At 33.2% G+C, this 13,059-nt stretch overlaps 1 protein-coding gene across 1 annotated transcript; it reads right to left on the minus strand.

Annotated features, from left to right (window-relative positions):
• Positions 1 to 497: 497 nt before the first annotated feature.
• Positions 498 to 10,202, minus strand: LOC107003405 (DNA repair protein RAD51 homolog 2). Its single transcript, XM_015201731.2, has 12 exons — positions 10,033 to 10,202; positions 8,640 to 8,753; positions 8,402 to 8,554; positions 8,003 to 8,106; positions 7,859 to 7,922; positions 7,128 to 7,183; positions 5,467 to 5,547; positions 4,956 to 5,015; positions 4,748 to 4,839; positions 3,240 to 3,359; positions 1,229 to 1,372; positions 498 to 879 (listed from the first exon to the last, which is right to left on the minus strand). Exons 1-12 carry the CDS (start codon positions 10,114 to 10,116, stop codon positions 836 to 838), a joined length of 1,116 nt encoding a protein of 371 aa, XP_015057217.1. The 5' UTR covers positions 10,117 to 10,202; the 3' UTR covers positions 498 to 835.
• Between the last annotated feature and the right edge of the window lie 2,857 nt (positions 10,203 to 13,059).

The following is a 13,059-nucleotide window of genomic DNA, read 5'->3' on the forward strand; positions in this document are numbered from 1 at the left end:
AGTTTAGATTTTGTTAAAGCTTAAATTTGCTTGAGTTTGTCTTTCGCTAAGTAGTCAGACCAAGAGTTCACCTGGGGATCGACTTCGGTGTTTCAGTGTCGACCATGTCCAGGGTGTCGGCTCGATTGAAATCTATATTTTGGTGATATAGATTTCAATCGATTTTTTTGAAAAAAAACTTTACGAGAACCCTCACCGTGAACATTGTTGAGCTACTTCAAAAAAAAAAACTTACCCTACCCTAGGCCTATTTAGTTTTGATCCATCTTCAGCTTTGATTAATTGCGCTCAAAAGCCACTTGTAAAGCTCTTTGATCGAGTGTGCGATGCTGTGACAACTTTGTCCTTGAATTGATCATTTTAATAGAGGGGTGAAGAAAGTGGACAAACAGGTTTGCATTTCTCATCAAACCAATACAACACAATTACACTAGATAAATCATTCCATAAATTATATTTTTTAATCATAATATAGTGATAAACTTGACAATACGACATAATGCAATAGGCATCAATCTTCCAAGCAAGGACTTAAAAGGATGTGAGTTTACACAATGCAATAGGCACCAATCTTCCAAGCAAGGACTTAAAAGGATGTGAGTTTACATTACTCATCATAGGGGAACTAATCCATCAGAGTAGATTCATTTATAAATCAATCATATTTACATCATCTAATCTTAGAATTTACACCTAAAATAGATATGACTGAGGGATTTCAGATTGAACGATGAAGTTCAGCCTGAAGAGTCTGAGAAAAAGAGAATGTGTGAGTGCTAGTAAGAAGAAGAATTTACCAGCACGCCTATAGGTAATGTATCTTTGCTTCTGGACCTCAATGCATCATTTCACTACCGAAATTAATAACATCGTTGTGACCTGCATTATGTAGAGAGATTGGTGAGTATTATCAGTAATAAAAACCAGCAAGCAACATATGACCAAATGACGTTTTTGGAACAGTGTGCTAAACATAGGGCTCTTGCTAATTGTCATCAAGACGGCATTCTTAAAGTTTCTTTTCCATGTGAACTAAAATTGAATTGCATACAGTGCTTGAACTTTTTTCTGAGCAATCATTTGTTTCTACCTTTCGCCTTTCGAGATTGTTGTCTTCTTTTTTGTACTACAGATGCGTAATTGAAACGCTCCACCAAATTGAAATAATGTCACTACCTCAGAAACTCCCACCTCCCACAAATGAAAGAGGCAGTATACTAAATCATACCTTGACAACTTATTGAATGTATCTCTGGCCCTGGCATTTCCACTCCATCATCATTGAGCAATGAAATCCCAGAAGAAGTTATGTTGAAAGGGAATGCAAGAGGCGGAGACACTGGAGATTTTGCTAATTTTATGAACCTTTGACCTGAAAGACGGAAGAGAGCATCAGCAACTCCTTCATTCATCTATGTTAATCTACTCTACTCAAGAATCAGAAGGCTAAAGTCGGGGAAAAAACACTATAAGCTCTATTTAGACACTCCAAATATATCATTCTTAGAACCTATGAACCACCGCAATGATCATCAGTTCAAATAGGGAAACCAAATATTAAGGACCAAAGTCCATCTTCAAGACTAGTCTAAGAAATATGAAGATTGAGAACACAAATGAGCATGAGATTACTTCAAACGGAGCTTAGTAAACACGATTCCCTAGAAAGAAAGATTTTCCTATTACCTAGAATCCTAATTGTCGAGCAAAGTTATCTCAACTCTTAACAACTACTTGTATAAGATGACTTGAAAAAAAATACAACAAGAAATGGTAATGGAAGCATTTGTCCTATATGTACAAATCCCGATGAAGCTAGCGGATCTTTACTTGGAGTAGAGCAAAAACCTAAAAAGATGAAATTGACCCATCTAGTGCAAGATAGGACCTATTGTAAGGTAAATAGTAACTTTGCCAAATATCTTTGCTTCCAAATCTTCCATTTTCTTCTCCAAAAGTTCCATGGGTAGGAAATAATGATACAAACAGTGTTTTGAAAGGTGCTCGCCGAAGGCGAAAGGCGAGGCGAGGCAGCATTGCCTATTTCCATTTATTCTTTTTTGGTATTTTTCCAAACCTTAGTGAATCCCTACTCTTCTCCTCTTCCTGGCGAGTCGCTACCCCTTCGAGAGTGAGGACGAGACCTTCGTTCTTCGAAACTGTTGCTCCTCAGTTTTCCGCGACTGCTGCTCGGCTCAGGTACGCAGTTCTTCTTTTTCTTTCTTCTTCTTCTTCTCTTCTTCTCTACTCCGTTTTTCAGTTGTATTAAGTGGCTGAGTGCTCTGTTTTTCTTTTTATGTTGGAGGCTTGGAGCTACTGAACTCTGAAGCACTGAACATTGAACAGCGCTCACTGCATATATTTTTTTTAAAAAAAACTAATCCTTCTATATTTATTTCTTCCCTACTTAATTTAGTTTTATTTTAATTATTATACTATTTATTTGTCCATAAATAGTGAATTCAATGGACTTTTAGAGTTCTAGTATTGTTTGTCAATTGTCTTGTGAATTATTGAGTCATTCATGTTCTAGACTTTTTGTATCTACTATTAGTTTTTGAAATGAAATATTTGTTAATATATTTCATTGCTATAAAGATTTTGGATATTTATATATGCAATTAAAATTTTAAATTTTTGGTATAAATTGGCGCCTCAATTTAAAAAGGCAAACGGCGAGCGCCACGAGGCGAGGCAGGCCATTGCCGCCTTTCGCCATCCAAAACACTGGATACAAGTCACACATTATGTACAGTTTAACTAATAATGAAGATTCTTCCCATTGGCCATTACATATCCATGGGTTGTTATCTGTATTACAAATAAATTCAGGTAAATCAGCTGGCTTTGTCTAATTATAAGGTGTTGTCTCTTGGCCTAAGCTTGGAGTAACAATTTCCTAGAGAATACAATGATATAAAGTTTGTCGACAAGACTGATTCTGACCACCATCCAATAGTACACTAATCAACTCCTCTCCCTTGCATAATACTTCTACAGTACTTTTCCAGACCAAAGATCTAGAAGAGCATGTATCAGTTGAAGACCAAAAAACAAAAATGTAATAACAGTATTTTCTTACTCTAGCTACTTTTATGCTTACGACATAAGCAGATTGGTGACACTTCAGAACCAAAGTTGAGCACAAATGTGAATTTCAAGTTACAACACTACAAAAGCACAATTTTCCTTAACAAAAATCCAGGATCGCCAATTCGAAGAGAAGAAGAAGATCTAACCTGATCTTGATTCAAATATAAGACGAATACTAACAGCATGAGCCCAGTGGATCCCTAAAGCAGCAACAAGATGAGAATCAAGTTTTGCGGCAGCTTCTGGACTTTCACCTCTGCTTTGCTCTGAAGAGGAAATTCTACATCATCTTTTGTACAACACTACCTCATATTTCAACAAGTAATTGTATCCCATGTCCCACAGACTATTAATTGTAAAGCTTTTTAATTCTGAAAACTTAGTCTAATTACATGATCTACTGCCCTCCTGCATGCCTAGGGCTTGATATTTGGACCATAGACAACATAATATGGACGTCAACATTTGGTCAACCAAGAATATGAATAGAAATGTTCTGCCTCTGATACCATATTAAGAAAATACTCAAACAGCATAAGCTTAGCTCATAAGGTGATGATTTCCCAAGATTATATAAGGAGACAACAACTCATTTCTCAATCAAGGTGAGACACTCTTAACAGTGTCCAAAGTTTTATGGGCCGTATGAAGAATACAAAGGGTAGAGCCTGTTGCTTATAGACTATAATTCTCCAAAGGTTCTCAGTTATCCTGTATTACATATTTCGTTGTTGAAAAGAAAGATTGGACGGAAAAGATGGAGTAATTTTGGTCGACCTATCGCAATACTACCAAGGAACGTGGTGAAATAAAATAATGGAGAGTAAGTAAAGATGCTTGTACAGTGGGAATATTTAGCTCCAGCTGAAGCAATGTGGAAGATTGGAAGGTAACTAAATCTTAGTTTTCGGAGACTATCGCGAAACAACATGCTCGAGGTCGAGCATGATTCCAAAGGCAGAAGGAATGTAGAGAGCTGGGAGTAGACTTTCTAAAGGAAAATTATATTTCAACTGGGAAGTTATGAGATGACACCGTTTAGCTAAGAATATGTTAACTTCGTTTTAGACGGGCAGTTATTAGTAGGGGTGACTTGTTGAGCTAGAAGAAGATCAATATCTGGGATAAATCAAATTGAGGGCTCAGATTGTTCAGCTTATTCCATATAATGCGGATAAACAAGAGAGGAATCATTGTGGAATTTGGTAAGTACCAAACCGGAATTTCACTATCTCCTTTCTTTGTTCACCACTCTTCTCCCCTTTCTCTTATTCTCTTTACTTCTTTTACCGGGTTCTATGAGGTAGTTATTGGTGGAAGCTCAAGGACGGATTATCAATATCTGGTCTCTCTAAACTCCAGTTTTTCATAGAAATTTTAAGCTTAAGTCTATTGCAAATCTAGATCCATTCTGGAGATTAATCAAATCTAAATTAAAAGAATTACCCATTAATTTAAGGGAGGAATCTGCAAGCAAACATGCTTTAGTGAAATGGAACCAAGTATTATGATAGCAATGATCCAGTGAAATAGAACCAAGTATTATGATAGCAATGATCCTTTCCATCGTTCAAAATATATTTATTTGTTTTAGAAAAGAAAGAAATCCTTCCGTCATTATTAATATTAGCAAACACTGATACTACCACAGTACCTTGGAAAGAATAATGGGAAGTTCCATCACGACTTTGAGATCTCACTTGATTGGTCACTACTACAGGAATTCGTGAAAATTCTGCAACTGATCTGAAAATGGCAAACAAACAGCATCAGATTAGGCAAAACACAGATCAATAGCTTGGTACAGGGGAAGAAAAAAGAGATACTTCCTAGATACTCATTCAAAAAGACAATGTTCTTACTTAATAAATGATATATGCCAACCCAATGAGTGTTGTCTCTGAGGTCCTTGTACACCTTCACTGGAAAGAGTGAAAAGTTCACGAGTATCACTATGGTGAAAAAGACAATGTGGAGAGCAGTATAAAGATACTGAGTTTTCAAAAAATTATTATCCAATTTTGCACATGACATGAAATCACACCAACGGCAAAGAGAGGGTTCTGAGCATTATGTGCCAAAGATCTGCTTTTGCATGATCACAGAAATTTCACATTGAGAATGGTTATATAAATTTGCACAGAATCTGATACCACTAACACATTACTCTTGTATATAAATTAAGAGCAAAAAATTGTAAAGTACTCAGACAGCTAAAATCAGCATGGATAAGCTCAAATATTTTCTTGACTATCAAGATATTCACATTTTTTTAGTGGATACTAGGCGAAAATCTTACAACTCCAGCAGATTTCAAAAGGAAATACAAGTTGAAGTTGAACAATTACAGAGGAAAAGTGAAAAAAGGATTACCCTGAAAGAAGAGCAGCCATGCTGTCAATGATCAGCAATTTCACACCGTGCTGAAATAGTGAAACTTTGATTTTCTGCAAACTGACAGAAACACATAGACAATAATTCATAAAACTAAAAATATCCATTACTTACACAACTTGGAGAAGTGTCAAAATGAAAGATAAATTTGATTGGAAGGAAACAAGAGGCTGCTACGGAGAGCAGTCAATGCCGGCCACAATTAAGTGATGTTGAGCTGGGCTTTCAGAAGAAGGAAAAGAATGCATAGAGGGTAGAATATGGATATTTTGGCTCTTATTTGGTACTAGGAGGGAAGGAATAGGAGAGCTTTTGAAGGAGCAGAAAATGAGAGGTCTTATGTGGGTCTTTCGTTTCTTGTTAACATATGGTGTGCCCATGTTCCAGTCAATATAGTGCATTAAGTGTCATTATAAAGAACCATACTTTTGCATTTGCTTTCTACTTTTTCTATACCGGAATTTTCTCTACGCATAAAAGAATTTATTGAAGAAGGAGCTGTTTTGAAAAACAGTAAGATCAAATAAGAGGGAAAAGAGATTATAATACAGGAACTAAATGAAATATATGCATTATGAACTTGAGGGAAAAAAGAGATTATAATACAGGAACTAAATGAAATATGAGCCTTATGAACTTAATATACATTGGCTGTCGGGTGTTTGGTTGGTTTAGTAGAATTGGAGATACACAGGCTTTAAAACAACATTGTATCTGACTTCCATTGGATTTACCTTTTGATTCCAACATTATCTTGGATTGACTCCCTCACATCATAAGCAAGAGATCTTACATTATTCATTGCTTTATAAAGTCGGTGAACTATCTATTTATTGACAATACTCTCTCCCCGCAGTATTGGATAATACTGAGTTTGTGTAACTGTTAATACGGAATGCCATACAGAGTACTGAATAGCCAACATATCTGACACATAATAAGGCTCACAGAGAAAATGTTAAAAGCATAAAATGGACTGTCAGCACTTCTATCTTTGATCAAACATATTCATCCTTCTATTTCAGAAAAAAATGCATAATTTTATTTTTATTTCCTCCTATTTCAGAAAAAAAAAATTGAAAAACTAATATCAACTCATCTCATCAATTGATTTTTTATTTTTCATTTTTATGCATTGCCCTACTTGTGCGATTACACTGGCCACAGGGTAAGAGTTGAGTTGTGCATTTGCTGTCTTAACAAAACTATGTATGTTCGTTCTCCAGTGAATTACATCCAGCAGCAGCTTCTTTCTTTGCTATATTTTGTGGATTTCTAGTTGCTAACCTAGAAGATAAATTTATGAGAATATGGATTTTTAGTTTGGCCAGTAAGGTATACATGGTCATGAAAATAATTCACCAAACAAATTATATTCCAACAAAGATGATTTCTTCCAACCATCTAATCAATAGTATTAACCTATGTGACTCCTTTGGACCTTTCATCTTTATCGTCAATTGAAGTGATTGAAATGCAAAGGCCATTCTTCAAAGTAGAAGAATACGAACAAAAACATATTCAAATTCCATTAATTAAACCATACTCCCTCCAACATTATAATCCATAATCTAAATATTCATGTATTCAGTATTGCACCAAACTCAGAATAACAGTTCACAGGTAAAGCTGCAACAGACCTATCAGTAAATTCAGAAAGTGATGTTGGCCTTAGAACCAGGATCCTTCCAGCCATCTGCAACATCAAGGGGAACATCCTCACTAAGCTCTTCAATCCAAAGCATTAAAGAGAAAACACTAAAGGGTGCATGCATTAGCATCAAGATAAGCCAAGGGTTTTACTATACTAACTGCTCTGACATAGTTAATTTGTACTCATCATTTTATTTTAAAGACACAGTGAGTGAAGACATCCATATATACTTGAACATGGAAGAAAGGTGTTGATAGAAATCTTCAAGCCACAAGGAAAAAAGTCAACTTAGAAATGGGCATGATATCGGTGAACCAATTGATGAAGATAAAGGAGCTAGAACTTGCATCCTACCATGACCATTTCATAGCTCACTTTCAGAATGAAGTTACTCAAAGGGGAGAATAAAGTTACTTGGGAAAGGTAATCCATTTGCAAGTGATTAATCATAGACTTGCTAATAATATAAAACAGCTTTGACGAGATTCATAGACTTCATTGAAACAACAACAACGACAACAACAAAGATCTCAGTCCCAAACAAGTTGGGATTTGATGAATCCTCATAATATAAACTTCATTGAAAATTGATTTTAAAACTTCACTCTCTTGTTCAATGTTGTTGTTCCAGAGTAGTTAGTTAGTCATAGGTGCAGCAGGCGGTCCCTCTGCATTTAAGGAAATATGAAAAAGAACAGTAGACAATATGTTACATACCTCCTGTGCCATCCCTTCTGTCTGAAATACTTCTGGGAAGCTATGAAATCCTATTTCTATCATCCTGGGAAGACACTTCAGAAACAGAAAGGTCACCATTTCCACTAAACATAGCAACCTTAGTACCAAAAGCCTGAAAGTTACCTCCGTGAACTAAATTTGGATTCTGTATCGATATAAACTACGGAACCATCTAAGCCGCCATAACTCGAAGGAAGAGAAGCTAGTAACGAAAGCTTCAAGCAGAACTGCAATTAACAACAGAATAAGCTCGGTGAAGAAAACATACCAATGGCAAAAGAGGCAATTTAAAAGCAAGGAAACACATAGCACTATTTTTTTTATGACAAGGAAACACAACACTATTATGGGAAGATAAACTAGTTGCTGATAGAAAGTATGAAAATGTCTCAATACATACACTTGCAAACACAACAAATAGAACTGAAGAAACTCCAAGAAACCCAAAGTTCCAACAGCCACCAAATATGAAAGAAGTCCAGGAAACAGGTTTTCTTTTAAGTTAGAAACAGATAATCATACCTGGGTTTTACCAATGCCTGCTGGACCCACTAGCTCTGTCACAACACCAAAAGGAAGTCCACCACACAGAGCATTGTCGAGTCCTTTTAGAGAAGTTGGAAGATGGCCAGCCATGTTCTCATTTTGACCACGCTGTTCCAACAATGACAGTGCCTAAAGTCACAGAAAAGCAAGTGGAAGTGAATTTGCATCTTTTCTTGAAAAAACTCAACTACATAGTCTGCCTTTATACACCTACAGTTTGGTACGGAGGGCATGTAATTTCACTGATGTGTGCCATCGCTGATGTTACTACAGCCAAATCCACATCTAGCAATTCCATCAACTCAAATTCTGTCAGTGAAAATACGTCCTGAGACAATAAAACAAACATAAATTAATGGGAACGCGTTGAAAGCAATGTGCCAGGAAGTTAATAAGGTTCAAACAGGAAACATAAAATTGATTCCCTCACTTTTCTGTTCCAGGTAGGATCATTGTCGCACTTAAACCGGAGTACTAAATTATAAGGGAAAAACAGACACATATGCACACTTGAAAGATGAAAACAACAATCAGTAATCTATCTGAAGATCAATTTCGTGCATTCACGATGATCAATGTTTCTCCTTACCGTCTATTGATACAGAAACAAGAACTTGCGGAAAAACAAAGAAAGAAAAGGTGCACTGTAAATAAACTTTTCCCTTGTCTGATATCATCCTGCGACCTGCTCACTCTGCACAGACAGTTCCACACATGTTTGAGATAACTTCTCAGTGCTCGTAAGGGCATTGAACAGATTCATAAAGATTTCATTTGGTTTAGCATAAATACTAGGAAAGTATTTTCTTGTTTCATAGCTATTAATTCCTAGATTTAAAGAGTGCATAAAATGTTTTCCACTTGACATCTCTAACACCTCAGCTACCAAATCAACAAACATCATCAGTAGTTTTCCACTTCAATTACCTCTACCTATAGTGAATACCATTCCCCTGCACCTTCATCTAATATAGTATTCCCATTTCCATATTTCACTACTTATTTCCATAACAACCCCTACATTCCCCCTCAACTTTACAATCCAAAAAAATGTTGAATTTCCATCTTTTCTTCATAGTGATTTCAAGTGAAACATAACTTTTAGTTTGTTTCGTGTTTTTTTTTTTAATAAATGTGGTATCCAGGCCAACTTACATGCACCATAACTAATTCCACGTGATACTTCCCAACCGTAATAGTAAAAAAAATGAAAAGAAATCACCTAAACTGATTGACGTGACACCTCATAGTGCTCATGACACTTCATTGACCACTTCGCCACACACTTGTGTGCACATAATTAAGGCAAAAACTACTCATTGGGTGTTATAGTTGCTACTCAACATGTTTTAATAGACTTTCTACACTTAGAAATATCAATCAATCTTTAAAACATAATTGCCCTTCACAGTAGGATCAAAATTAGGGCTGGAACTGTACATTTCTTACAAAAATTTGAAGAACCCAAGTACTAAAACAGACTCATATAATGGAAATGTTAGAGTTTGAAGAAATCAGAAACAAAAATGATACTTACAATTGAAAAAATGTGCAATACATTTGCATTAGGTAAAATAAATATATGGGTAAAAGGGGTTTAAAGAAACCTTAGCAGTAATAAGGTTACGAGCAGCAAAAATGTTGGCTATGGAGTTGGGAAGACCCATTTCGCTGAGGAGCTTGTTCGCCATCAATGGCTTCCTTCTCTCTTCTCTCCACGGCTAACTTATTGCCATTGCTATCATCTAATCAAACCTCGAAGTGAAATTTTTATGAAACTTTGTTATTTGATGCTCAAAAAAATTAAATATACCTTGAACTTTAATAGAAGTTCAAATAATTTTAAAAAAAAAATTAGAAGTAAAAAATATAAATTTAAATTTAAAATTAATTTTTTAATTTTAATGAAATGAAGGATATATGTGAGTCATTTTATAATGGCAGAGGTATATGTGAGCATTTTATTTACAAGTAAAGGTATATATGAGTCACTTTCATAACAAGGGGTATATATCAGCTCTAAATGATAAAGTTGAAGGGTATATCAGACTTTTTTCTTATATTTTATATTAATTAATTTAATTTATTTAATAAATAAAATGAAAATATAAAAAAAGAAATTAAAATTAATATTAAAAATGCTAACTAAAATAGTTAAATTAGGACATGAGGTGATCAATTGAAATGTAGTTTAGTTTAAGTGTCTTTGGATAATCTTTTAAAATAAAAGACATAATATGTAAATGTGTTTTTTAATTTTGATTTTAAATTATATTTATACTATTCAATTTTGAATGTGCACAAACAGACACTTAAATTTGTATAAAGTTGGACAAATAGATTCATGAGTCCTACGTGAAACAATACACGTAGGACACCTACGTAAAATAAAAAAATCATTGATCTTGTGCCACGTAGAACTTATGTGTCTACTTGCAGCTTTATACAAGTTTAAATGTCTATTTGTGCACACTAAAAGTTGAAGGACATAAATGTAATTTGAAGTCAATTTCGCATTGTGATTAGTTTAAAACTAAACATTCATCTTATTTAATTTAAAACTAAAACTTTCATTTTAAATTTATTAAAGTAATAAAAATTTTATCATTAAAGTTATCTACATTATAATTAATATATAAAATATAGCTTTAAGTAACTAGTAAACTATTTTAATTAAAAATACGCAATTTAGTAGTATTACTCTCCCAACTCTTTTACCTATCAAAATCAAAATAAATAAAAAAATTAGACAAATAAGCATAAATATTGGACAAATAAGAATTAGACAAATAAATTCCAACTTATAATATATACATATATAAAAATTGTATTTATAAAATATAATTTTTTTAATAAAAAAATATATTATTATAAGAATAACTAATAAGTAAGGTTGTGAATGTTATTATAAATATTGTGATAAATTACATTAATATAAATGAATGTAAAGTGGGGTAAAGAAGAGAGTTTAAGGAGTGTTAATTTTGTTATTTTACTTACTTTATTCGAGGATAAATTATCTTAAAATTATTATTCTATCTCATGTAAGGATAACTTATCTCAAGACTAATTGTTAATCCTGAAATATGTTATTCTAAATTTTATAACCAAACAACGATTTAGATGTCACTTAAAAGTTATCCCAAAATTAAGTTTTTTTTACTATTACACCAATGACCCTTTTTTTTTTTTAATTATTGTTAGATAACATCAACAATCTGATTATGGCAAAGCCCATAAGGGATTGGATTAATCTGAATCGAAGTCACGATCAAATATAATATTTATTTAATGAATTTAATTAAAAAAATAAAGTTCTAACACGTATAAAATGACTTACTAGTTTTTGTATGAATTAATGAGACGTGCCTCATTTTCGTTACCTATCTAAGTATACACAAGTGTCAATTAAAACAACAACTTCTATAGTGCTGCATGTAGAAAAGGGCCATGTGTGTCAGTGTGTGAACAAGATATATATGAAACTTATAACATTGATAAAGTAAAAATTGATTTTCAATCAAAAATTGTCGTAGAATAGAGAAGTTCTTCAATTTTGAATGTGCACAAATAGACACTTAAACTTGTATAAAGTTAAACAAATAGGCACACATGTCCTACATGTCATTTTTCATATCATTTTTTATCGTACGTGGTGTCTTACGTGTATTGTGTCATGTAGGACTCATGTGTTTATTTATTTAAAAGCTGGATAGTTAAAGTGTCTGTTTGTGTATTAAGAAAGTTGGAGGTCAAAGTTAAAATTTGAAACCAAATTTAGGATCTAATATATGTATTATGCTTTTTGAATTTGTATTTCTCTTGATATGAGACGTCTTTATTAGAAAGCGTTTATTCCTCAAATACAGAATTTTTTGATACAAATTTAAATTTAATCAAACAAAAAAATTAATTCTCAAATCTTTAGACTTTTTTGCTAGAAATTCCATATATAAAATTCAAGTTGGATTTGACTGACCAAAAAAGAGTACACAAAAACCAAAGTACATTTTTCCTATTAGAATGCATGTTCTAGTTAATTGACTAATTTCTTATTCACGTTTCACATTGAATTTTGACGATGCATGGGACACAACTTTTGTTACAATTAGGTATTGAGTTTCACGTATTCTAAGCTCATCTAAATATATGGTAATAGAAATTGATCGCAATTTGAGTAGTATTAATCTCACAACTCTATTACCTATCAAAAATATCATTATAATCGTTTGAAAATGGAACTATGATAGTTTTGAATAGGACTATTTTTCAGACGATAAATTTAATCGCCATTATCTTAATATAAGGAGGTCATTGTCATGTTTAAGAATACAATGATATTAAAATATTTGGTGACCATTTGGTCATGAAAAATAAAAAATAATTCACTTCATTTAAAAAAATTTAAGTTAGAGTTGATGTTGAAGTTGTATTTGGCCAAACATTTTGTAAAAATATTTAAATTTTTTGATATATATAAAGAATTTACCCTATCAAGTTACATTTACGTATTAGAAGAATAGGTCTTTTTTTATTATTATAATCCGTTTTAAAGAGGATAATCCAAAATAATTTAAGTTGTCTATGAGTCTAATTACATAATCAAGATTTACATTGTGATTTTTTATAAGAGT

This window comes from Solanum pennellii, chromosome 11 (genome assembly GCF_001406875.1).
Source record: "Solanum pennellii chromosome 11, SPENNV200".
In the NCBI taxonomy this organism is placed as follows: Eukaryota; Viridiplantae; Streptophyta; class Magnoliopsida; order Solanales; family Solanaceae; genus Solanum; species Solanum pennellii.